The following is a 24,257-nucleotide window of genomic DNA, read 5'->3' on the forward strand; positions in this document are numbered from 1 at the left end:
TATGACTAGACCTCATACTCCATTCTCAAGATTCTTGTTCTAGTCAGGTAGATCACAGAGTTTGATCAACCCCGAAATCTACCGAAATTTCTCTTACGTTTACGTGTTGTCAAAGTATGTAAAACGTCTGAATTGTACAACCATCCATCTTGAGGTTTTACACCTTTTTTGTATTTTTGTTCCCAGTGTTTGATTATACCCTAGGAATGAGCTCTGTTAGTATATCCTTTTCCACATTTGATACGATATGATTGAAGCATATTAAGTTTGAACATAAGGTCATGAGACTTGCAGTAGGTGATGAGTGTGATTTGGTGTGGGATGCGATAGACTGGTGAAGACAAGATGATAAACTGATGAAGAGAAGATGAGATGGAGGAAATGTGATAGTCCCACTCATGCCTGACGGACAAGCAAGACAAAGATGAAAAGAAAAGCGAAGAGAAGAGAAGGGGCGAGGGGAGGAGAAGAGAAGAGACTATCAGGAGAAGCGAGGAAAGAAAAAAAAACGTTATGAAAGAAAAAAAAGGAATCAAACTTACCTCAACGATAGGTTGACCAGCAATTAGTATATTAGCTAAAGCAGGTTCGTATCCACCTTGATTATATTCAAAAGAATAAACCCTATTTGATCAACTTCATTCATATCCTTTTTCAACTTCAATCCCATTTCGTGACCTCTCTAATGTTCCTTTCAAACGAGGATAGGACAAAGAGTTTCTTGAGTAGAAAATATTCCATCGTGGAGTAGTATCAAGTGAATGATAAGTTTGTCAAGAGAGAGAATCCGAGTTGTTCGGAATATACAGTACTATACTGTATGATGTTGAAGGGGGGAAAAAATGGAAGAAACTCACGTTTCTTGATTATGAGGAGCTCTATCGAAATCACTAGCAGTCCTCATTAATATAACTCTGGAAATATCCATCAAACCAACTTTTGAAGCTCTGACCATTGCTTCTAAACTCGCATTATCTTCTTGAGCTGTAAGAGCGTAGACTCCAGTATCGTTCGTCCAGAGTTTCGTGATGTTTCCAAATGTTTCACCTGGTGGTCAATCTTTCTTTCCCGTCATACTGTACATCTTCCATTTCAATTATCCAACTGTGACATTTCCCCTCAATCCCTGACATGAGATTCCCACGACCAAGCGATGATTCAATTCTGGAAGTTGAGGCTCAACAGTCGAAACGGAACCATCATATGGAGTAGTGAGCCAAAGAGGTTCAGAGATATTAAGGGAGGTTGTAGTAGAGTGGTTGAGAAATTAGATAAAAAGTGAATTGGGTTTTCAGATGAAAGTGGATATCTTCACTCACCTAATAAACTTCCGGCGAAATATACATCCGAAGTTGCGACATCTCCGAAGAAAATCTGTGGGGGTTGGTTCGCCGGAGCGTAATCGTAATTCGCACGATAAGTCATTGCAGCCTCAGTGTCATTCAATTTCACACCATCGAGATAAGGCATTATGGCGTCACGGAGGTTGGTATTGAGCTTGACGATTAGTTCTTGACTTTATTCTTTATTCTTACACGTCCTTATACTCTTCGAATACCTTCTAGACGGTGTATGAGTAATGGGAAACGGACTTGGACGATCTCTAACCCTGCGACCCCTCAAGGACAACAGCTTGGGCCGGAATATGAAGTTCGATAGAATAAGGAGTTTTCACAAATGGGAAATTGGCAGGATCGTAGTTATGAGAAAATGAAAAGAAAAGAAAAGCAAAAACAAATCACCTCAAAAACCTCACTACCATAAATCTCAGCAGGTGCTTGACCAGGTTCTTCAGTCCCTTCTAACCAATAACCCGTCGTCCAATTCGAAGGTATTTGTCTAGAATCGACCTCGTATGCCAAAGCTACCTGAACTGCCCAACGTGCTAAGCCTACAGATCCAAGTGTACCGGTAAAAGGATTAACACCTGCTATTCCTGCTATGAGGAAATAAGTGGAAGTTAGGTCGAAATCGGGTGACAGGAGGAGTGCCTAATGTCAGAAGTTTATTCTCTTTTATCAAGGTTGAACCCTTCATATATCCCCTCTGTTTCTCCATTAGAAGTACCGATCTGTGAAGAAAGTACGGGAGAGAAAAATGATTAGAACAGTAATACATGAAGGAATGAATAGATCCTCAATTTCGCACGTTCGGAGATAGATCATGATTAAGGTAGGTTATAATGACAGAGATAAGGAATAACTCACAGAAACGGAACAAGCAGCATTAATCTCTGCTTCTCCAGTAGTTATATGACATATTTCTCCTTTCCAATCACATTGTACTTGAGGGAACAAAGGTGATAAACCTGGGATTGTGATATTGGCATATAATTCGAACGGTTCGACCCAAACATTTTCATCCGCATACATGCTGCATATCAGCTTTGATTGACATTTCATGAGATCTTGTTCAGACTACATACGAGAAGATGACAACTTTAGGAGATATAGGAAACCATCTTTTATCTTGTCTCAACCTTTTCACATCATTTGTCCTTTTCACACTTCGACCCAGACATGTTCCAACGAGTGAAATCAAAAGTAATAAACTTGATTTCTTCCACATTTTTGTTGACGATAAAAAACCACTTTATTCCTTTTTGACCCCTCTCACAATCACCAGGAGTACGAATATACATATGTATATATATATATTCGAACGAGTGATATTTTGGGGACCTCGTGGGTTTCTACATCATTATGATCCTTCAACTTGACTCGATCGCAGTCAAGTCAGCGGATCTAATGAATACTTAGTACCCTGAAGGGAAAGGATAGTATGCATTACCTTTGCGTCATAGATCACGTATGAGTGGGGGAGGGGGGGAAGGAGGAAGGTGGAGAGAGAAGAAATGGTTTATCCTTACCCGGATGGCCGACTTCTCCCCTCCCTCTTCTCTTCCGCCTCTTATCCGTGAATATGTGATTCTGTGGATCTGTGGACCCATATGGCACAGTATATTGGGACGGCGGTTCAGTAGAGAAACGTTTGTACCATACTCGAGGACTGATCAGCTTACACAACATACACAAGTCAGGACTAAGGATCTAAATGAATGTAAAGGGATGAAGGGAATCGAGCAAACACCGTTGACCGAAGCACATGGATCACGAACTAAACTCAGTTTTATCACCGTCAAAGGATGAATATCATAAGGACTTGATTCGGATGTACAAGCTACAAGCTATACAAGATACAAGCTACAAGATACATGGCTAGAGGTAGGCTAACTATAGGCGGCTACAATGGTACCTACATTTGTACGAGTACGAGTTTTGTATTTGGGATACATAGAAGAAGAGGTGGCACTCACCATCCAGGTGAAGTGGGATGACGGTCGATTGGTATATGAGATCATGTACATACCTCATGCTTACTAAGTACAGTACATGGGTCGACCTACATTCCTGGATACAAGCCTCACGCCTCAGGCCCACCTTGAAGCGTCTTGGAACTTGACAGCGTGATTTCAAGTCGGTCACCTCAGTGGAGTCAAGAAAAACTTGATTGGTTTAGTGTATAGCAGATTACCTCTCAACATCACCACTCTGAAGGACAATTGGACAACTGCATGTGCAGACCTCGAGATGATTGCTATAGTTGCATGTTGACCGGAGAGAGTCCTAATGGGTGCATTAGTAGTAGTAGTAGTGGGACTGCATGAGGAGGAAGGGATCAAAGATGAAACGTGAAAAAAAGAGAAGAAATCGCGTCATGATCGCGTCCAAAGTTGAGAAAGGAATCCATCATCCTCTTGGGCCATCCTCATGTCTCTCCTGTCGTTACTCTTTCTCTTCCCACACAGCCATCAGTACGAGTAATCGGAGAGTGTTCAGCTCCACCGGTAGGATCCTCTTTTCAGCTTTATGACTTTTGTCGTACCCCCCACACCTCATCCGACTGAAATCGTGCAATCAACTTTTTCTTCGACTACTACTCTCATGAAGAGGTTAACCCAATGATCCCATCAGCCACTCAACCTCAAACAGGTCCATCTAGACCACCCAAACCATCCCGTCCTCTTAACCCATCTCAAGCCAGTTCTTCCACTTGTAGGCCTGATTTACCACAGCCACGACCAACGAGTCTCACCAAACCAGGATGGCAGCCTAAAACCACGAGGGCGAAAGCGGTAGTGGACGTGGATATGAGATTAGGAAGAGGTCGTGTGGAGAGAATTGGGGAAGTAGGAGAGAGAGTGGAAAGGGAATTATCTACTTGTAAGTTGGTCAAATTTAATCTGTTCATCTTAACTTATCTTTGCCATATAAAGAACAATCACCTTGCCACTTTCTATCTTACATCTCACCTCATACTTCATTCCATATCATGAGAACTTTCATCTTACCTTCCATTTGAATATCACAGACGACGATGGTTCCTCTATCTTCTATCCTGGCATATTGGCATAATGGTGATAGCACTTGAAGACTGGCTGATAGTAGTGTTCTCAAATACCGACCGTCCGCCTGACTTGGACGACCTTCTTACTAGAGACATTACAGGACGGACGGCTCTTGAGGAAACGGATTCCAATGGGAAGAGAAACATAATAGGAGACGAAATCAAGACGAAAGGTTGGATGAAAGATGCTGTAGAGGCCATGGTCATCGGTGCGACTTTTGGGTGAGTCTTGTCCATTTCTACCCTAGTCAAACCTCCCACCTGACCACTTTTGGACTTCTCCCTCTCTTGTAAATCACTCGAACCTATCTGAAACATATCACTTATTTGAAACATGTCACTCCATTCGAAAGATATGATCCGACTGAGAACCTATGATCCCACTAAAACACGGGTTATCCAATTGGAAGACATCTAAATCCCAATTGAGGATGAAAGCGCTCAATGCGAAAGATCTGAGCGATTAAATGAGACGAAACTAATTCCTAGTTTCTGGCCGAACAGACCTTCCTCATCCAAAATTCCTACATCCCAGCCACCCCAACTCCCTTCTACGAACCCTATCATATCGAATCGAATACCAGAAGGTTCAAACACTGAGAGAGAAGATCAGAGTCATTTCGATAACCCCCGATTGGACCTTCCCCCAGCTTACGAAGACACTGAAGTGCCTCATACCTCATTCGATGAATGGGAAGAATTGAGTGAGGTGAGATCATTATTCTTCTTTCTCCTTGTATGATGATTACCTTTACGGAGTTTGAAGTGATCGTCAATGAGAAGAACATCACTTCCAAGTTCTCTCATACGTAAAGATTTCGTGGCTTCTCGATGGGTTGCTTACTTGGAGGGTCCATCTCAGTTGAGTATCAGTGAGAATGACTGTGACATGGACGGTTTCAAGCTGTTTTTGGGGAGAAACGCTCATTTGCAGACTTCCACACCACTCATCACTCCTTCTACATCACGTCATACAACATATCGTCATCGACGTCTATCTAAATCCAATTATCCATCTTATCATTCGCATCTTTCTTACCCTTCATATCCATCTTTTCCATCATATTCATCTCTATCGTCTAAACGTCTTTCCGATCATTTTCCCTCTCAAGGACGAAATCGTATACGTCATCCCGACGCCCTCGAATCAGAACCTGACTTTAGGTCGACCTCTGAACATGCATTGATGGGTATAACGGACGAGTTTGACACAATGGAGGTAGCAGACAAAGTAGGGAGAGAAGATGATGACATGGAAAGAAGATTAGACTTGTTAGGTGAAAAAATGACAAGACTAATCTTACAAGCTCAAATAGCTTTGAACTCCACTACGTCAAATTCTGAACGTCGACACATCAGGAAATGTCTTTCGAGTGGTGAACGCCTTCTCAGAACTCCTCACAAGAAAAGCCCCGGTGGTTTTGTGGAGAATCGACGAAAGAGAGCCTCAGAATCGGATCTTCCTTGGAGAGAAGGAGAAATGGGAGGAAAGGGAATAGGAACGGTAAAGATGGTCATGACGACATATACTTTTTCTCCTAAGAAAAATGGGATGATAGGGAAACGTTCTGGTAGTTTAGGGAATTTGAGAGGGAGTAGAATGAGACAAGTGAAGTCGTTAGTTTTAGAACCTATAACTCGTCAAATATGATACATGATGATAATGATGTTTAGTCTGAAGTATGGATAAGTAGTGTTGTAGTTATAGTCATGTTATGGTACATTTGGGCTTGTCATCAGTGCGATGGCATAAAGTAAGGTCATGCATCGGTCATATGGGGCGAGTGTTTTTCGTGGATGTACGATGGAAGGTTTTACAAAGTGAGGATTATACAAATATTTTAGAAAGAAGGTTTTTACAAGTCTGGTGAATCAGCAGATGTCCAGAAAAATGTAAGGTCGGTCCGATAGAAAGTCGTTTGAGTGAAGAGAAAGAAAAGTGGACACTGACAGTAATCTGGTTTTTTGAGATCAACACCATGTTCACCTAAAGCTTGTGAAAGGTCATCCATCGTTAGGACTATTCTATTCTTGTCCTACGGATCAGTTCTAATCCACGTCTCTACTATCACTCTCAACAGCAGAATGGGTCATCTCTGCACTTCACTACATGACCATTCACGCAGCAATCGTGCGGTTCCCACTTGTCACTGCATGAGAGTGTCGTGTTTGACCACTTCTATCAAGATGTGATTTTAGACAGAGTGGTAATTAAGTGGACAAAGAATTACAGCTTTGTGGGGTTATGTCAAAGAAGATACTCACTACACCCGAAGCGGGACGTCCTCTTCCTACAGCCGTCCCATTCACACGTAACTTTGCGAAATGCAGAGCATCCCTCGCGAGATCAGAAACGAATTTCTGTGCTGATAATGAGAGTAATCTTTTTCTATTTGTCAGCGACACTATAACGACTTTTACTAGAGAAACTATAATGACTCTCATTAGCGAGATCATGATATCCGTGTTAAGAGAGAGACGAAAGGAGGACTGACAATCTCGGATCTGTACATTCGAAACCTGCTTTTTGTAGGTAATATTCCGTCACTTCTTCTGGTATCTATCCGTCAGTCATCCGTTCTCTCTCCATCGCCTATAAACAAGATGAATGATCTTCACAAGATTATGATCAGAAAATGGGTAGTTGTGAGGGAAGATAATGGGTGTTGACTGATCGACTAAAAACGGAAGAAAGTTAATTATACTCTAATGGGGGATGGTGGAAACACCAACCAATGGTTTATATTTATCCAACATGACTAAAAATTCTGCCAAACTTCTATTCCTCCTAGCCATTTCTTCTTCTCTCCTCTGAGTGTAGATTTGATCGAGATGAGCGACATCACCATTAGGCATGACACCAGGACCATTAGGAGTTGGGGTTGATACCCCATTCATTTGAACGTCTGAAGATGGTCCGGCCACAGCTGGGGTAGGAGTGACTGCAGGAGGGTTCGAAGGTGTTGGAACTACACCAGAGGGTACTTGTGCTGCTGAAGGGGCTTGATTGGACATGGATGTTGGATGTGGTGACTTGGGTGGTTTGACGTGTAGGGAGTAACGTTAAGAGATTGGACATTGGAGGGTTGTCATTGGTGAGAGGTTAGATATTGACGACCGTGGGAAAATTGAAAGTATTAGAAGTGTGACGTCGTGTATGAATGACCCTTCAAGGTTGCCTTCCCCCCCCCCCCCCCCGGTCACATCCTTCACACACTTTCTCCTTACAATACAGTTTCATACTTTTCACACTTGATCCTCTAGATGCTTCTTTCTTCAACATAATCCCCATCACATCACCTTTTCCTCAAACCTTACCACATTCCTCAATCTTCACAGGGAAAATACTTGACAACTTTGATAAATCATGACGACAAAGGTAACCGCGTCAGATGGCGAAACCATCTCTTCAGAGCTAGCTTCAACTTCTAATATGCTCGGTTTAGGTGTACCTCCTCCTTCCCCTTCTCCTTCACCTTCTCCCGCATCTTCTACCTCTGGATTAAAACCTACCACATCGGTATTCACCACCTACCCTCATTTAAGTTATTACCTTCACAACTTACTCTTGAGCTTGGAGAATAGTCCTCCTCGAAAGGGCGCTCAACATCCACTCAGCGTTTCCTCTAGTGGGGAATCGGACGATGAAACGACTCATCATCCCACTCAGGAATCATCTCAGGGCGTTGAAAATCCAAATCGTTCGTCTATGACATTACAAACGCCACGTCCAAATGTCACACGAGCTGTGGGGAACAAAGAAAAAGAAGAATTGGTAAGACGTGTAGTTGAATTACTTGATAATGATCAAGAAGAAATATTGAAAGAATTACTTCGACCTTATCTTGGTACTTTAGGAAAGGTAAGTTTATTCAAATTTCACATCAAGTTTAATATGACTGATGAAATAGGATGAAGTGCTTTTAGAACAAGTTTGTTTAGATTGTATGCATCGTCGTAGAGGTACGTCGTTTTTCCTATGACAAAGGAATGTCAAAGTTATCAGCTGATCAAAACAGACGACGTCGAAAACGTACCCTACGCCCCTCATTTGACTCCCACAAGACCAAGAGCATCACCTGCGATAACTGTAGCACCTCTTCGACCATTCACACCTCCACGTCTCCCATCATTCCGTACTCGTACTCCCATGGGAAGACCATTATCACCTTCAGTATCTGCGAATCAAACTCCTACTTTTACTCATACCTCCGCATTGACCAAATCAGATATTCCACTTGAAGGTTCACCCTTGTCAGCTTCGAAAATGCTCAATGCAAAAGCCATCACTTTTAATCCTTCCCCACGTTCGATCTCTGTACCCCTTCACAGTGCTTCCTTCTCCCCTAGTGATCCATGGAAAGATATACCACCGGAACCACCTCGATCAGCTTCACCATTCACCTCTGGAGCTTCTGCCATGGCGAGGACAGGTTCAAATCTCGCCATTGCGACACCTCTATTCAGCGATCAATCCAGTCCTTTTCACTCGCCCATTGGTACTCCCAGTAGACCCACTATCAAGATGCCTGAAACGTCTCTCTCCCCACCTCAAGACAGACCTTCGAGTAGAGGAATCATACTAGACGACGATGACGATGAGTTCTCCCCATTTGGAACTGGATTGCCAAAATTACATCATCACCAACAATCCGCGCTGAACCTCGACGCTAAGCCTTTCGAGCCGGGTTCATCCAGTAGCGGACATACGAGTCTCTCCGCACAATCATTCGGAACGTTTCAATCAGATCCTGCGGCTCAACTCGCAGGGGCAGACCTGGCAAGAGCGGAGGAGGATGCTCTCGAAACAAGCACAGGTATGACTCCGCTGGACGTTTTGGCCTCTGTATTCACATCTGTCCCTCGGTCCGAACTCGAGGATGCTCTCCATCGAGCTGGATACGACTTTGAAGGAGCTATGGCTATCCTCGTCGCGCAGTACACTCAGCCCAGATCAGGTTCATCAACTCCTCAGAGAGTGTCCTCGCCGCGCCCTCTCATCGGCATAGGTGGTCGAGGTGCTGTATCGACAAACTTTCCTGCACCGCGCGATGGGTATTTTGTCCAAGGAGGGAGAACTCATAATGGAAATTTGAGTCCTGGCTATGGACCTAGGAGTCCGGGCGGTCCTCCAGTCAGGATGTGCAGGTACTATCTCACGGGTGAATGTCGGCGATCGGACTGTCGATTTAGGTGAGTGAAAAGAAGATTGGTGTTCGTGTAGTCAGCTCATGAAGCAGTCATGATCTTGAACGAGCTTTGTGTCGTTTCTGGCTGCGAGGACATTGTGCCAAAGGACCAAACTGCGAGTGAGTCGTCTGTCCTTCCGATGAGATCACACCTGATGTCCTAGATTTCTTCATCACCTTCCTAATGGGTTCGATCCCTCTGCTCTCACTCAAGCAATGGCTTCTGTGGAGCTCTCTTCAGATGGTTCAGCACGTGCAACGACTCCCACAACATCGGGTTATGCACCGCCAGATGAATTTCCCGATCTTCTCGCCGCTCGAATAAATCGTTCCAACGGTAATCGACTGGACCCTTCGCGGACAAGATTCGCCAACGCGGTCAAACGTCCCGCTCCTGGACCTGTCACTCTTCCCTCCATCCAGATTGCAGGATCTCGGTTCTCCCCCGTCTCGCAGTCTGGTTCTCGTGTATTAGAAGCAGAAAGAACTTCCGTACCTGCAGTACCTCGAGCATCAGCACGTATCGCTCTCCGACCTCCTACTCTACTTCCCACGCTACAAACAGGTTCCAAGGTTAACGAGCAATACATGTCCACTAGAGCGCTCGCTATCCGTTTAGGTCATGCACGTAACGCTTGTCTCGCCCGAGCTGCCGACGCTTTCCGTCGTGGGGATGGTGCAGCCGCCAAGAGATTCTCTAGAGAGGGTAAAACGCTCAACGAACGCATGTTGAGCGAAGCTACCGAAGCGGCTCAACTACTGGTCAGGGAGAGAAAGCTTGAGGCACAAAAGGCGGCTAGGGAAAGAGATCCTTCTTGGAGTGACGATCCTCTTGATAGGTCTGTAAGAGGAAGAGAGTGTGGTGGAGGCTTAGGGGTGGTGTTGGGTGTAGCAGGTACGAGAGCGGTGTCGGGTGGAAATATGTTGTCGGCGGAAGAGAGGACAGAGGCTGTTATCGATCTTCATACTTTACATGGGAATGAAGCTCAAGAGATTTTGGCTCAGTTCCTTGATCAGGTGAGTGGATGCTTTCTTCATCGTTTCTTTTTACAATATTTCATCTTTGCTCGTCTTCTCTTCGTCCTGTCCGATACTTCTTACTTGCCCTCCTTCTTTTGATCTCTGTCCAATACATCATAACAACCCTTCTGGAATGATGAGAGATTACACATGCTTTGTCCACCCATCGGAGAGATTCAATGATTACAAATCGTCGAAGCTGTCCAGATGGCTTGGATTGTCCTTCGAAAATGAGAAGATGGAATGTTGACTTTGCAGCTCGAACTGGAGAATTTCCGCGGTCTCGGTGAGTTTCTGTTCTGTCTCCTCAGGATCATGTGGAGTTGACGATCAGTATACGTGGTAGTGGGAGAAGGTAAACATGTCGGTACGCAAGATGCCGCCAGGGGCGCTTCGAAAATCCGACTTGGGGCGAGTGTGAGACAATACCTTTCGGATTGGTCTTACCCGTGGAATGAAACTGCGGGAGTTATATGTGTTGACCCTTGCCGGAATTAGTCTATCATTAAGTCGGTTATCTCGTTCATCCTCTACATCTTCCACAGGCCTACATTCTCCCCATAATCTCCCACGCCCCTCATCCTTTTCATCTCCCACACCTTCACACTCTATTCTTAGACTACGTCCCCTTTAACGCGACTTTCCGACGGTGGGAGTAGTAAAGAGGGAGATCATGGAAGTGTATGATCACCCAATATTGACGATGAAGAAAGATAATTGATGATTCAGAAAGTTGTAATTAATCACACCCAATTGTGTACCTAGTCAAAAAAACGTGTTGATATATGCCTGCTGTAATCACAATCAAAATACAAGTACAAAAAGTGTCGTTTTATAAGAAGAAGGAATTGGTAACGTCGTGAGATGAGAATATTATGAATGAAAGGTAGATGAATCAAGTGAAAGATGTACAATGAAGTATGAAGAGATGACAAATGAATTGATCCGTTGCATGATTTGTACTTGAACTGTATTTTGACCGAACACTTGTCCACATTGTTCGAGACCTCTTCGCTTCTTCGCTGACCCATTGGCCACTGGCCACTGATGTCGTTCTTCACTGGATCCAACTAAGGTGACCCTGTTAACTTCCCCGACCTCTCAATATCCAACCTCTCCATCATGCAACGAGTGTAAGAATATGAGTGAAGTATATGGACACGGTGAATCCATATCAACACAACCACACTCTTAATTTTAAGAAAAGTACATAATGTTGGTAGACCATCTCTCGAAATATGATCCCAAGGTGCATTCATTATATGATGAAATTTTGAATCTTTCCTATTCAACCATCACTTACTTGACTAACGAATTGATTATATAAAGCATCCCCTTCTATCTCTTCATCATCATCTTGTGAAATATATCCATTAACCCTTATCCTATTTCCCCCATTCAATCCACCCATGTCTACCCCATCTTCTCCATGACCATCGACCCGTTGAGTTCTATACTCGTATTCGTATTCGTATCCGTTTCCGTGTCCGTGCGTCTGATCCCCATTGATATACTTCCCTCCATTCAATCTGACCTTATCGTTTCCATCTAAACTCCCACCGATGTTTTCTCGTTCTGCATGATCATCCATATTCGATTTCACTCTTTTCCCATCTGGTAGAATATCAGGAGATGTAATGAAATTATGATCATGTGGATGATTGAAAGAATTCCCAGAAGGCCCAGAAATTAATGTTGGAGAAATAGGTTCATGTAATGTATTTTGTTGTTGTTGTTGTTGTTGTGGTGGTGGTGGTGGAGGAGGAGGAGGAGGATGAGAAGTAATATCATTATCATCCCTAGGAACAATATCGATTAAAAAATCAAACATGTCACTATGCGCTATAGCTGCCGCTACATCTGATTTTTGTAATGTACGACGTTTATTCGATTCGGCTATTAACCATGCTCGACCTGTGAGTTCGGATATGAATACTTTTGTGTGAGCGTGTTTTCTCCTTTTTTTCTTTAGGCAAGTGTTTTCTATTGAGGCGTTTGAGACTGGTTTACTATTTGATTCTTGAAATCCCCTGCTCAGTTTAATTCAGGGGTTGGAGTGTTCGAAGGGTTTCACTTGGATTGAGAGAGGGGTTAGAGAAACGAATTTTTGGATTGGAGAGGAGGAGTGGATGGGTTGATAGTTGGAAATAGCAGAGGGATGCTGAGAGTAGCTTTGTAAGGAGTGAAGGACGAATGGAGAATGGATAATATGAATCGGCTGGGGATGGTGATGATTCTTTAAGTGGAGATTTTGGTGTTTCCTCAAAGACTGGCGAATTGTGAGGCTCCTCAATCGTTCCCCGATATCCTGAGGTATACGACGGCAAGACGTTGAGCGAGAAGGGTGGGAGGAAAGAGAAGAGACGGGATAAGACAAAAAACCAAAAAACTCACCCTCGCAAGCCTTTGCAAACATGACAGGAACTTCAGCGGAGATCATCTATGTGTCAGTTCAAACTGTATGCTTCTCCTCGTCATATTTGAATGACATCTAACAGTTCTCTCATCATGTTCCTCCCCTCCTTTTTCTTTGTTATTCCTGCGGATTCCCCTCGAATCCATATCATACACCCCGGCGTTATCTTCACTAGCCCTAGTGGAAACTTCATTTCACTTCTCGTTATCTCCCCTTCTTATCCCATATTTCCTCCACTAAGGAGTTCACCCGACCTCTCAATTGTGTATTGTTGATAGTCCCGACAATCCCTCCGACTCAACCGTTTCTCCCCCTGACACACCCTCACCAAGCTGATCACATCACATCCCACCAAACTTGTCAATACCAGCCACCGCGTCAACCCAAACAAATCCACCACCCCATCACTCAAACCCCGAGAAAAAAAAAGGAAAGATATGGAAAATAACAAAACCCAAAGACCCACCTTTACCTCCTCATCACTCTTCATAACTTTTTTTATCCTCGCCAAAGGCAAATTATAAACTCTAAAATCAGGTTCATCCCTTTCCATCTCTTCAGTCCATCTGGCCCAAAACATTTCGAGAAAAGCATGAAGATCTTGAAATACTAAATTCCCCATAACTCCTGTCCCACCATCTATAACTGTTCCTCTTTCATCATTCGTCCCGATGTCCCGGATGGAAGTAGGATAAGAAGGTTGAATTTGATATGATGGACCTGGATCTGGATCTGGGGAAGAAGAAGATGAAATGGATGATGAATGTTGTAGATCTGGATCTGGGTAGAAACCATTTTGATGGTTCATCTTGAGTTACCGATGGATGAGAGGGATAGGATGATAAGATGGTGTAATTGTTTGGTGAATTCAATGTACAAAGAGATATGTTATAGATCAAGTTCAAGTAGGAGAACAGTGGAAAAGAGAAAGAGAGAGCCGGGTTTTCGGGTCCGGTACAAATCTCGATCATCGGTTCATCGGCTTTAACCTTTACCCTGCCATCCACAACTCTACTTGAACAACTCCATTTCATATGATCTTGGGGTGACATTGGAAGAAGCTTTGGATAATCACCTCTCAGCCCAGAATGCATCTTGAACTCTATGAAGATCTCTCTTATATCTATTCTACAACTCACACCTCACTCAAATCCCATTTGACGTCGTTTATCCCTTATAGCCTCGGCCAGTCGTTGGAACCCCAATTCAGCCTCTGAATCCAGATCTACGAGCGAGAACGAAACTCTCACATGGGCGCTTTTACGTTTGAGCGGGTAGAAACTTTTATCAGCATAGTCCGGTCCGTACATCCCAAAGTGACTTCATCACCAACACGCAGAGATCTGCCTGCAGGATTGATCAAAAGAAGAGCAAAAGGTGACTGGGGAAAATAGAGGTACCCACACAAAACCTGGGACAGCTAAAACACCCTTGGCCAACGCTTCTTTACTTATCAACTCCATCGAATCGTCTATCCCCGAAGGGGACATGTCAATCCATAAGAACATGCCAGCTTTAGGAGATACCCAAGTGGCCAATCCATCCAAATGTTTGTGTGCTAGAGCTTCGAATTTCTCTCGACGTTCGGCATAAAAGTGAGCGACGGCGGTAGAATGAGCGAGGAATCCTTTGATACCCCCTGAAAATCAGCATTACTCGACCACATCAAGCTGACGTATCTCAAATTGTAGCAGCATGTGTAGACGATGATAGAGAGAGCATATAAGGGGGAAACTCACAATGTTGCATCAAGGCCAGAGCCACGGCTTGGGAGATGGAACTGGTATGAAGGTTATTAGCTTTTCATCAGCTCTTTCCTCGTAACACTCATCTACACGCTTACCGGCATGAGCGACGTCAATAGCATTGATAAGCGCCTTGGGTCCAGTGGCGAAACCCTAAACCATCAATTTCCATCATCACAGTGATGAATATACTGACCAGACGCATACCCGCTGAGAAAAGCTTGGAAACACTGTCGAACCTGATCACATGACCACCGTGGGGAAAGACCTCTGTTTCCAATTCAAAATAACTTGGTTGGAGAGGTGAAGAGAGGTAGTCTGTTTCTTAGTCTATCTTCTACCCCTTTCAAGCTTCCGTTTCGAAACATCGTCATATGAGGTGTTGTGCGTCGATCAAATTGAACGATGAGCTCACAATAAGGATCGTCTGTCCGTCAGTGTTAGGTCAAAGAAGGGAGGAAAAACTGACCTTCAATCATGAGCAGATTATACTTTCTGCACACTTCGAGAACTTCTAATTTCCTCTCTCTCGATGCTGAACATCCAGAAGGATTACAACCAGTTGGGTTAGAGCTGAACGTCAGTATCCATAGCATGAGAGTCACGAGAAATGTCTCACTAAACAGCTTTCGGACGTCTCTTGTCCGTAGGCCAGGAAGCGAGAACCCGTTCGAGGTTCTTGGCTGAAAGACCTTGATCGTCCACATCGACCTCTGAAAGTGAGTATGTCTATGCATACTCTATCCCATTTTGAGGACGAGACATGGCCGGCAAAAAATACACGATACGGGGGATGACGGATAAAGTAAAACTCACCGATCAACTCCGCCTCGAGATTTTTGAGTGAAGGCAACACTCCGGCGTACAGAGGTGCTTCTAGTAAAATTGGATCACCACGGTTAAGGACCGCTCCAAAAGCCTGCCAAATCAGCCTGCCGTGACCAGCCTATCTGACAGACTGGACTGTCGCAATTTGCATCCAGATCCCCTTGTGACTTCGAAGAGAAAACAACAGGATATCAGGATGCGGATTGGAAGGGAATCACCCACCTTGACCATCAGGTCTTGACTTCCAGTACCCATAGTAATCCCCCAGCTGTCCCCTATCGGACGTTTATGCACAGTCTCCTGCAAACCTGACAACCATCCTCTCAATCCTACTAATCCAGGTGAGGGACCATATTGTAAAGCATCTTCCAGATCTGTACCTTGGATAGTGATAGACGTAGGACCTTTCGGAGCTGTAGAGTCAAGGGAAGGTTTGAGGTTGAGGGTCATAGATTCGAAGGGGAAGGTTGCAGGGTTGGGCAGACCGGCTCTGAAATGTCAGCGCGGGCCCTAAGTATCATCTCCATGTCGCTCTCTGCACAGATAGTGAGACGAAGTGCGGTCCACAGGCTGGGCATACCACCTCGGCTTCGATGCCACATGAACATGACAGGATGCACGGAAGATATGGCTGCTGCGCAGGGTGAAGACATCGGGTGATATCGAGCGACCGGTCGAATGGACAAGAGATACATCCCAGCTGGGTATGACGGAGGATGCGAGGATTGAAGGAATGAGGGAAACCAAAGGGAGAGACGGTAGAGAAGGTAACAAGCTCACCTCTGCGTGATTAGCGACACTCCCATCTATCATGAAAAGACCACTTACGAAAGTGATCACCCCCGGTTTCTCAGCAGCCATCAACCCTCTGACTGGTAGATCAGCATCCATCCCAACATCTCCAGCCCGTTAGTGTCCTTTCCCATCCCACCACGGTTCCACAAAGTCGGAACCGACCCGTCTCCAGGTCCCATCATGTCAAATTCAAAATAACTTGACTACCGGACTCCGGAGAGAACAGTATCGAACAAAGTGAGACGTCCAACTAATACGGAAAGGAATGATTTTGAAGAAAGACGAACGGACGACTCACTCCCATCGATCTGAGCGACTTTGTATTGATCATTGAGAAAGTACTTTTGGTCTTCTTTTGGCGTATGACCGTTCATGTTGGTATTCACAAAGGGGAGGTGTGAAGGGATGAAAGAAGAGTCAAGAGTGAATAAGATGAGAACGACAAGTCAGGTGAAAGTCGATATTCAAGTAAGAATGACGGAACATACTTCCACAACTTCCTTCCACCTCTTCGGATCTTCGTCCCCCACACTTTTTCGCCAATTGCCAACTGACTGTGGACCTCGAGCTTTCATGCTTCTTGTCCGATTGGACCGGACGTGCACGCCAATCGTGAAAGCGTGTGAAGTGTAAGAAACTTAGAGAAGTGAGTTTCTCTCGTGCACCCACGGCCCCACCCTCCGTTGCTTTCATCGTCGATTCGGCCGCCTTCCTAGATTTCCTTTGTTGAAGGCGACGCATCGATCGTGAAAGCTTCGCTGAAATCTCCCACTACGTCACTCCCTCATCGATCCCTTGTATTTTTTGCCATCTTGCTGAGTAATGAATCCTCACGCACCGCCTCTGCGTAAGTCGTCTATAAAAAGACGGCACATAGAAGAAGCGGCCCCTCACATTTATCATTCTAACAACCACATCCAAACTTCCACCAGTGAATCTCCATGTCAACGTCTTCAGGATCTGAGCCAAAGGTATCCCAGGGACTGACAGTCTCAGGGGCCTCCACAAGCAAGAATAAGGCTTGGCGCTCCCTTTTTGGAGCCTCCAAAGTCATCACTCCAGAGGCTCATGTAGCAGCCTTGCAGCATGCCATTGAAACAGCCCTGGCACCGACGACCAGTAACATGGCAATGGACTCTCAGCATGCTGCTTATATACGGGGCCTGTGTGACCCCGAAAAAACCTCGAAAGCAGTGTCTCAGCTACAGGAGTTTGGACATGTGGCAGCAATCCTCAATGATCTGCCTGTCCAAATAGCTGAGGGGATCTTGACTCTGTCACAGACTGAAGCCATTCTGCAAGCTGGCCGTAAGAAATATTTTGACTGGGTCAATACTCAGATGCCAGACACCCTGTCTTCCGAAGCTCAGACGCTTTTTCGGCAGGGAGAAATTGCCAAAGGGCTAACTTGTCTAGGTTCCAACACTGAGGTCATGACTAATATCGTGAACCTCATCCCTAACCCAAACAATATTAAAAAACCTTTGTACTACATCTCTACAATTGATCGAGTGGAACAGGCAATAGGCTTATTCTATGCAGCTGACACGTTCACTCAGGCCAAGTCTCCCTCTACAAGCAGTATAGCAAATGATTGGCATAGCCTGCCAAAAACTGGACATTCATACATTGCAGCAGTGTTGAACCGAGGGTTGGTTTTTGAGAGAAGCTTCACACCCTTGCCTTCTGAGGTGGCCAGTTTGGTGGAGCATATTGGTCAAGTTGATGTGACATTCTTACAGAAGTTCAGCCTCCCACGTGACACCATGTCACGCGGCGCCGCGTGACATTACCCTTCCCCATCAAACGAAGTTCCTTTGGACATCAGTTCGCCATCAACGACCCAGTTCGCATGAACTTCACCACCCACGAGGGTATTAGGAGGCTAACTTCGTCGAGGACGAAGTTAGTCATGTAGGAAGATAGGGGGATACGAAGTTAGGGAGATACAAAGTTAGGAGGATACGAAGTTAGGAAGGCACGAACTTCGTCGGGGACGAAGTTCGCGAGGTACGAAGCTCGGGACGTCGGGTTGAACGAAGTTCTGCGTTGACGAAGTTAGGGAAGGACGAAGTACTTAAGGGCCGAAGTTCCCAGAGATCTTTGACGATCTCTGGTTGTTGTCTTAGTGATAGAAGTTAGTTAAGCACGAAGTTATTACACCCAGAAGTTATTGTCACCTATTTCATATCTCGAGCAACGAAGTTGGTAAAGGTCGAAGCCCACGAAGTTATTGGCCGTTGGTCCTAAGAAGTTAAGGAAGAAACAACCCTGTGACACACCAATCACAAGTGGAACCTGACATTCATGGGTATATCTACTCCTCATTGTCAGGAAGTACAACGGGGTGATTGCTTTACTGCAGTGATTTCTTTACTTGGAGAACGCATCCACCAAGAGGTGGGTGTGGAACTCTTGAAAACCAGTCAAGAATTTTCAGATTATGAAAAGATGACAAGTGGTGCTGCCCCACAGAAGCAGCCATCACAAGCTTTGACTTCAGCATCAGTGGTATCTCATAGCAGACAGACAAGCATCACATCTTTCATGGAGCAACTCAAGACTGTCAACGCCACCGTTAGAGCTGAGGGCAAGAGCAAAAAGAGGCAGAAGGAAAATACCAACACCAGACCAGAACTCACCCGTGATCTGCAGCGCCACATTGAACTGTTGGCATCTTGGAACTGCACAAGTGGATGGGAGGAAGGTAAGGGGGGGCTTGTCAAAATGGAAACAGGTACAGATCAAAGCAAGAAGGCTTTGAGTAGGTCCAAACAAACCGACATGTACCCTAAACCCGCTCAATCAACAGGGTTTGAGGTTTGGAGGGGCAATGAAACATATGAGGAGAGTACAAGTGACCTTGCATCCATTTTGTCTGGCACTACCCTTGGCTAGAACCAGAATCTCATGAATCATATTGTAACATCCCCTGATGTCATGAATGACACTATCAAATAATGACTTGTCATAATCACAAGTTCAAACCTTGTTACGACTCGAACCTGGCAGGCCTTGGGGCCAGCGACGAGTAGACGGGGGAAGTCGTAATTGGCGAGCTTGGGTTGTGCGGAGGCGAGGTTGCACAACCACTAGACTTGTGTGGTCAAAGATCAAAGGGTGTGGTTGAAGTGGCGATGTGACCAAAGGTATGCTCGAAGGGTCCCGAAGTGTTGGTGAGTGAAGCGAAGTAGACCGAAGATGTATGTCAAGACTATGGAAGGCCTATGGAAGACTATTGTCACTTTTGTAACTTATGATAGATGGATCCTTGAAGAGGATCAAGACAAAATGTGCTCCTTATATATCCATCATTTGGTCCCCCCGGTGTAGCGCCACCTCTACGGGCGGCGTCATCCTGACGCCAGCCTGAATGGTCCCGTCCCATGCTGATCCGTGCTGACCCAGCCTGATCCGTAGTGACGCCAGCTGTCACGAACTACGTTGTAACATCCCTGACAACCACCATCACCGACCCTCCTTTCACCATCACCAACCTTCCTTTCACCACCACCAACCTCCACTCAAACCACTGAGACCAACTACGGCGAAGTTACGAGAACCAAGAAGGTATTTGTCACAATAGCCCCGCCTAACAGAGAACCACGGCAAAGTTAGGGGAAGGGAACCGAGGGAGAGCAGAACAGGGGAAGTGAGGTGAAGTTAGTCGAAGTGAGCGGAGTAGGACATCAGGGATATGGCAAGGTACGGTGAAGTTGAACGAAGAGGACTGAGCGTGAGGCAGTGCAGGAGTTGAGGGACGTTCTATGAGAAGTGAGGAGTAGTATAGATAGTTTACAGATCGCTGAACTTCTTCAGCGATCCTTGATTGTTGTCAGTAGCCAGCAATATATTCAGTAGCTACAACCATCGAGTTAAGGAGAGTTACCACCGAGCAGCTCAACGTACTACGGCAAAGTTAGCCGCAGTTCATCAACGATCACCTTATCACTTACCACTCGACCTATCACTACGGCGTAGTTAGCCGAAGTTCCCCGACGAGTACCCTGTCCTAGTGAGACATTGACGCCCCACTACGACGTAGTTAGCGGAGGTTTGTCGACCGTTGGTCAGTAGAAGAGAAGAAAAGACGTTTGTGGCAGCTGAGGTGGCCGGAGCAGCAGAAGGACAACGACTTCAGGTGCCGTGGGCCGGAGGAGAAGGCGCCACGGGAGAGGACGGACGAGAGGCCGAATGGCGGCGGCAGGACGACACAGGAGCAGGCGGGGGACGCGATGGGCCGGCCACAGGAGCGAAGGGCGACGGCGAGGGCGGTGATGAGCGGGAGGCCGGCAAAGTATGGCGAACCGACCGGAGAGACAAAGGTGGTACCTGCGAACGGGGGACAGACGTTGGAGTCTGGGGAGGGGGGAAAGGCAAAGAGACGGAGGGACGGGGCAGGATGTCCCGAGCAGCGGAGACGGGACAGAAGGGGCAGGGACCAGATGTGCATGAAGCACAACGGAGAGCCTTGTTGTGTGGCCTGACTGCCTTGAGGCAGGGCCAGTTTGGGCGATTATCCGTGATAATCTCACGTCTACTACTCAGCAAGGAGAACTTTGGCGTAGTATGAATAGGTGGACTCACCGGCAACGATCGCACGCTTCATCAACACCAACCGCGACCCAACGTCCAGGCTCAGACTCCATCTTCTCCCACAAGTACTCTTCCTCCCGCAATGACCTCTTCACCCGTTTGGGCGAAGGCTCCCCTCGGGGAGAAGGGAGGGGAGCAGGAGGAGCGGCGGCAGCAGGGCGGCGGGCAACAGCAGCAGCGGCGGCGGCGGGGGGGAAAACCCCGGAAGAAGAAGAAGAAGAAGAAGAAGAAGAAGAAGAAGAAGAAGAAGAAGAAGAAGAAGAAGAGGAAGAGGAGGAGAGAGAACGAGGTCGTTTCTGGCCCACGATCTGGGCGGGGGGAGGAACGGGAACGGCTACGGGTCAGCAATGTCTTGGGAAGCTAAAGAACAGATAAACAAAGCCAAGTTCAGCGAAGGTGTGAGACGATGGACGAAGGACTCACTCTCCGAACTATCTACATCATTGTCCTCTACACTAACAGCCCTCACATCGTCATCCGAGTATTCCCCTAACTCACTTTCATCCTCACAATCATTCCCACGCTCCTGATTTTTATCATCATCATCATCATCACCCTCACTTCCTTTGGGGTCTGACTGATCGTCCGACTCCGAACCACTGAGTGACTCCTGGTCGGAGGAGGACGGAGACTCACCAGGACGAAAGGCAGGCGTCCTACGGCAAGGGGTGGAGGCAGGCGTCCTACGGCAAGGGGTGGAGGCAGGGGGGCTCCCTCTGGGAGGACCAGGCGCGGGGGAGGGAGAACCAGACGCGGAGGAGGGAGAACCGGCGGGAGGAGAAGCAGAGCAAGGAGGCGAGGCTGCGCCAGACGGTTCCCCCAGAGAAAGAGTGCCGAGGCCAAGAGAGGAGACTTGGCGAGATTTATCACTGAAGGAAACTGAACATCAGTCAAGTTCGGCGAGGTGAGGTGAGTATCTGTCACGCCTGGGGGTAGACTGCGATAGCGTAGGGACTGCCTTAGGTACTGAGGGGTATAGTCTCTGACTCGTCGAGCTAGATGACTGCCTTAGATACTGAGGGGACAGAGAGTACTGGGTTAGAACCAGTTGAGTGACGTCTCTTACTGGAAGGGGAGGATCGAGGATAGGAAGACGAGAAGTAAGAGGAGATTCATTGCTGGAGAAGTTACTGAAAAGTACGAGTTTATATAGACAAAAGCTAGTTACAAACGGGTTGACCAGTCTGGACATTCTTGCTCTTAGGCTGCCAATTGCGTGGCCCATTTGTCATGCCCATCTGGTGCTACCATCTGGTATGCCCATTTGTCATGACCGTTTGTTATTACCATTTGTCCTTACCTTTTGTTCTTACCATTTGGCCTGATCTTATTATTCCTAATGAATTATGAGTCACTAATACTTTGAGTCCATACTTATTCTGAGTCATGATTATTGATTCATGACAGTATCGGCAAAAACTCACGAGCAGATGACACCATACCACCAAAATTCCTCATGACGGCAAAGGGGCTGGGAATGGGAGTAGGGAGAGCCATGACGTTGAGATACTTAAAAAGAAATAAAACTCGAGACGACTGGTCAGAGTAACAAATTTGTTTTCTAGGTAAGAGAGATGGAAGGTTTTGCAAACAGATGGGGAAAAAGAGAAGCTCGACGAACTGATCAGTATTTAGTATAATCAGACCTACCCCCTCGTCGTCAACATGCAGCAATCTTCGCGTTTCATCAACAAAAGGCAACACAGGGACGATCAAAAACCCCACACTATAGTGTCTCATCTCAATATAAACGAGGGTTACTTTGACAAACAACGGTGTTGTTCGGCTACCACCTGGGAAGCGTGTCTCACCTACAAAAGACACAGGGCCTCTTACAGCGGAACTCGAGGAAGCTAGGGGAGTCTCATGGTCGGGTTTCAAAGTGAAAGGTGTCATGAATAGTGATAAGGAATTCTGACTCATGCTCAGAATAGTGATAAGGGAATATGACTCATGCTAGGAACTGTGATAAGGATTGATGGAAAATATGAGTCCTGGTATTTAGCAGTTCAGCAGTGAGGCATTTACGCGATTGGCTGAAGCCTGGAAGGTTCAGCAGTTTAGCAGTGAGGCATTTATGTGATTGGCTGGATTTAGTTTCCCGCGGTGCACTCACTTTGAGGCATTTACGTGATTGGCTAGAAAATCCCTCACACGCTTTTTATTTAGTACACCTACTTTAGTTTTGAAGAGTATAAAAGGAGCACATCTCCCCCCTCTTTCTTCAGCAATGTATCTTCATCTTGAAGTTGAACTTCATCTTTGAAAGTCACCTAGTTGGTTCTAACCCAACACATCAGTACCCTCAGTACCTAAGGCAGTCATCAAGCTCTACAAGCCAGAGACTAAAACCCTTCAGTACCCAAGGCAGTACTTTGCAACCGCAGTCTACCCGCAGGCGTGACAAAAGGAGGCTCAACTACGAAGTGCGGCGCAGGAAGCAGAAGGGCGAAGGATGAATTTGGGGACTGAGAGAATGGAGGGACTACGCTGCTAAGTTTTCTTGCCACAGTACAGATGTAATCGCTCACGAGGACGTTCACGGCTAAAGAAGGGGGTGACTGTCATGAACTACGTTGTGACACCTCGATTATTCCACCAACAATGACCCTCCTTTGATCATCAAAACCCCCATCACGCCCTAACCTCTTTACTCTACACGTAACTCAGGACATCTGAAACCAAGTACGGCAAAGTTAGACGTAGTTAGGCTAGGCAGGGACAATGGGAGCAGAAGTACGGCGGAGTTAGACGGAGTTAGGCTAGGTAGGGACAAAGGGAGCAGAAGTACGGTGAAGTTAGACGGAGTTAGGCTAGGTAGGGACAAAGGGAGCAGAAGTACGACGATGTTAGGCGGAGTTAGTCGAGGGAGGAAGAGGATGGCCGGGGGCTCGGGGAAGTTGGACAAAGTGCGTTGAAGTACGTCAAAGCGCGAGAGGGTTGGATGAACGTCTAGGAGGAGTAGATAATATTAACTGAGAAGATCGCTGAAGATCTTCAGCAATCCTTGTTTGTTGTCAGTAGTGAAAGACAGATAGAGATAGCTATATACAATCAAGATACATCGCCATCAGTAGAACAAAACCCCAGTTAGAGTAACTACGCCGAAGTACGCCGTAGTTACTCTCCTTTCGACGTCTGCGCCCTCCTGGTTGGGTGAGACATCAACTTAGAAGTGTCAAGTTAGCCGAGGTCCGTCGACCGTCGGTCTGCTATAAGATCGTTGTTCGACAGGCGTGACAAATCAGGACCCAGACACAT

The 24,257-nt window shown here is 46.1% G+C and overlaps 7 protein-coding genes across 7 annotated transcripts; 3 read left to right on the forward strand and 4 right to left on the reverse strand.

Annotated features, from left to right (window-relative positions):
* Positions 1–65: 65 nt before the first annotated feature.
* Positions 66–2,372, reverse strand: TREMEDRAFT_69953 (uncharacterized protein; the record flags this gene model as incomplete). Its single annotated transcript, XM_007007166.1, has 6 exons — positions 66–200; positions 543–624; positions 858–1,047; positions 1,320–1,497; positions 1,743–1,991; positions 2,208–2,372. The coding sequence occupies 6 exons, from the start codon at positions 2,370–2,372 to the stop codon at positions 66–68; spliced, it is 999 nt and encodes a 332-aa protein (XP_007007228.1).
* Positions 2,373–3,961: 1,589 nt separating this feature from the next.
* TREMEDRAFT_64908 (uncharacterized protein) lies at positions 3,962–6,058 on the forward strand (the record flags this gene model as incomplete). The annotated part of the gene is made up of 4 exons (XM_007007085.1): positions 3,962–4,223; positions 4,449–4,629; positions 4,897–5,116; positions 5,342–6,058. The coding sequence occupies 4 exons, from the start codon at positions 3,962–3,964 to the stop codon at positions 6,056–6,058; spliced, it is 1,380 nt and encodes a 459-aa protein (XP_007007147.1).
* A 301-nt stretch (positions 6,059–6,359) lies between these two features.
* Positions 6,360–7,218, reverse strand: TREMEDRAFT_19213 (uncharacterized protein; the record flags this gene model as incomplete). The annotated part of the gene is made up of 4 exons (XM_007006898.1): positions 6,360–6,443; positions 6,673–6,796; positions 6,903–6,967; positions 7,141–7,218. Coding segments are annotated over 4 exons (351 nt in total), but the record flags the coding sequence as incomplete, so codon positions are not given.
* A 452-nt stretch (positions 7,219–7,670) lies between these two features.
* TREMEDRAFT_45481 (uncharacterized protein) lies at positions 7,671–11,114 on the forward strand (the record flags this gene model as incomplete). The annotated part of the gene is made up of 8 exons (XM_007006979.1): positions 7,671–8,269; positions 8,319–8,370; positions 8,427–8,738; positions 8,799–9,600; positions 9,648–9,716; positions 9,761–10,613; positions 10,875–10,902; positions 10,951–11,114. The coding sequence occupies exons 1-8, from the start codon at positions 7,775–7,777 to the stop codon at positions 11,112–11,114; spliced, it is 2,775 nt and encodes a 924-aa protein (XP_007007041.1). The 5' UTR covers positions 7,671–7,774.
* A 734-nt stretch (positions 11,115–11,848) lies between these two features.
* TREMEDRAFT_45482 (uncharacterized protein) lies at positions 11,849–13,920 on the reverse strand. Its single transcript, XM_007006980.1, has 3 exons — positions 13,499–13,920; positions 13,011–13,056; positions 11,849–12,551 (listed from the first exon to the last, which is right to left on the reverse strand). Exons 1-3 carry the CDS (start codon positions 13,838–13,840, stop codon positions 11,905–11,907), a joined length of 1,035 nt encoding a protein of 344 aa, XP_007007042.1. The 5' UTR covers positions 13,841–13,920; the 3' UTR covers positions 11,849–11,904.
* Positions 13,921–14,174: 254 nt separating this feature from the next.
* Positions 14,175–16,055, reverse strand: TREMEDRAFT_34172 (uncharacterized protein; the record flags this gene model as incomplete). Its single annotated transcript, XM_007006918.1, has 10 exons — positions 14,175–14,313; positions 14,437–14,671; positions 14,772–14,831; positions 14,870–14,930; positions 14,974–15,095; positions 15,193–15,204; positions 15,247–15,350; positions 15,397–15,490; positions 15,594–15,696; positions 15,828–16,055. 10 exons carry the CDS (start codon positions 16,053–16,055, stop codon positions 14,175–14,177), a joined length of 1,158 nt encoding a protein of 385 aa, XP_007006980.1.
* Positions 16,056–17,341: 1,286 nt separating this feature from the next.
* On the forward strand, positions 17,342–21,904 carry TREMEDRAFT_64913 (uncharacterized protein; the record flags this gene model as incomplete). The annotated part of the gene is made up of 9 exons (XM_007007086.1): positions 17,342–18,121; positions 18,375–18,537; positions 18,766–19,107; positions 19,138–19,251; positions 19,550–19,576; positions 20,176–20,234; positions 20,446–20,878; positions 20,902–21,336; positions 21,636–21,904. The coding sequence occupies 9 exons, from the start codon at positions 17,342–17,344 to the stop codon at positions 21,902–21,904; spliced, it is 2,622 nt and encodes an 873-aa protein (XP_007007148.1).
* Positions 21,905–24,257: the final 2,353 nt, after the last annotated feature.

This window comes from Tremella mesenterica, assembly GCF_000271645.1.
Source record: "Tremella mesenterica DSM 1558 unplaced genomic scaffold TREMEscaffold_12, whole genome shotgun sequence".
NCBI classification, from domain to species: domain Eukaryota; kingdom Fungi; phylum Basidiomycota; class Tremellomycetes; order Tremellales; family Tremellaceae; genus Tremella; species Tremella mesenterica.

Excerpts from the sequence above, each read along its gene's own strand:
- TREMEDRAFT_45482 (XM_007006980.1), bottom strand. The coding sequence starts at position 13,840 with ATGAACCATCAAAATGGTTTCTACCCAGATCCAGATCTACAACATTCA. Across the intron at positions 13,057-13,498 it reads AGAGTGATGAGGAGGTAAAG|ATGATCTCCGCTGAAGTTCC; the intron begins GTGGGTCTTTGG and ends ACTGACACATAG. Across the intron at positions 12,552-13,010 it reads GTTTGCAAAGGCTTGCGAGG|TATTCATATCCGAACTCACA; the intron begins GTGAGTTTTTTG and ends CTCACACAAAAG.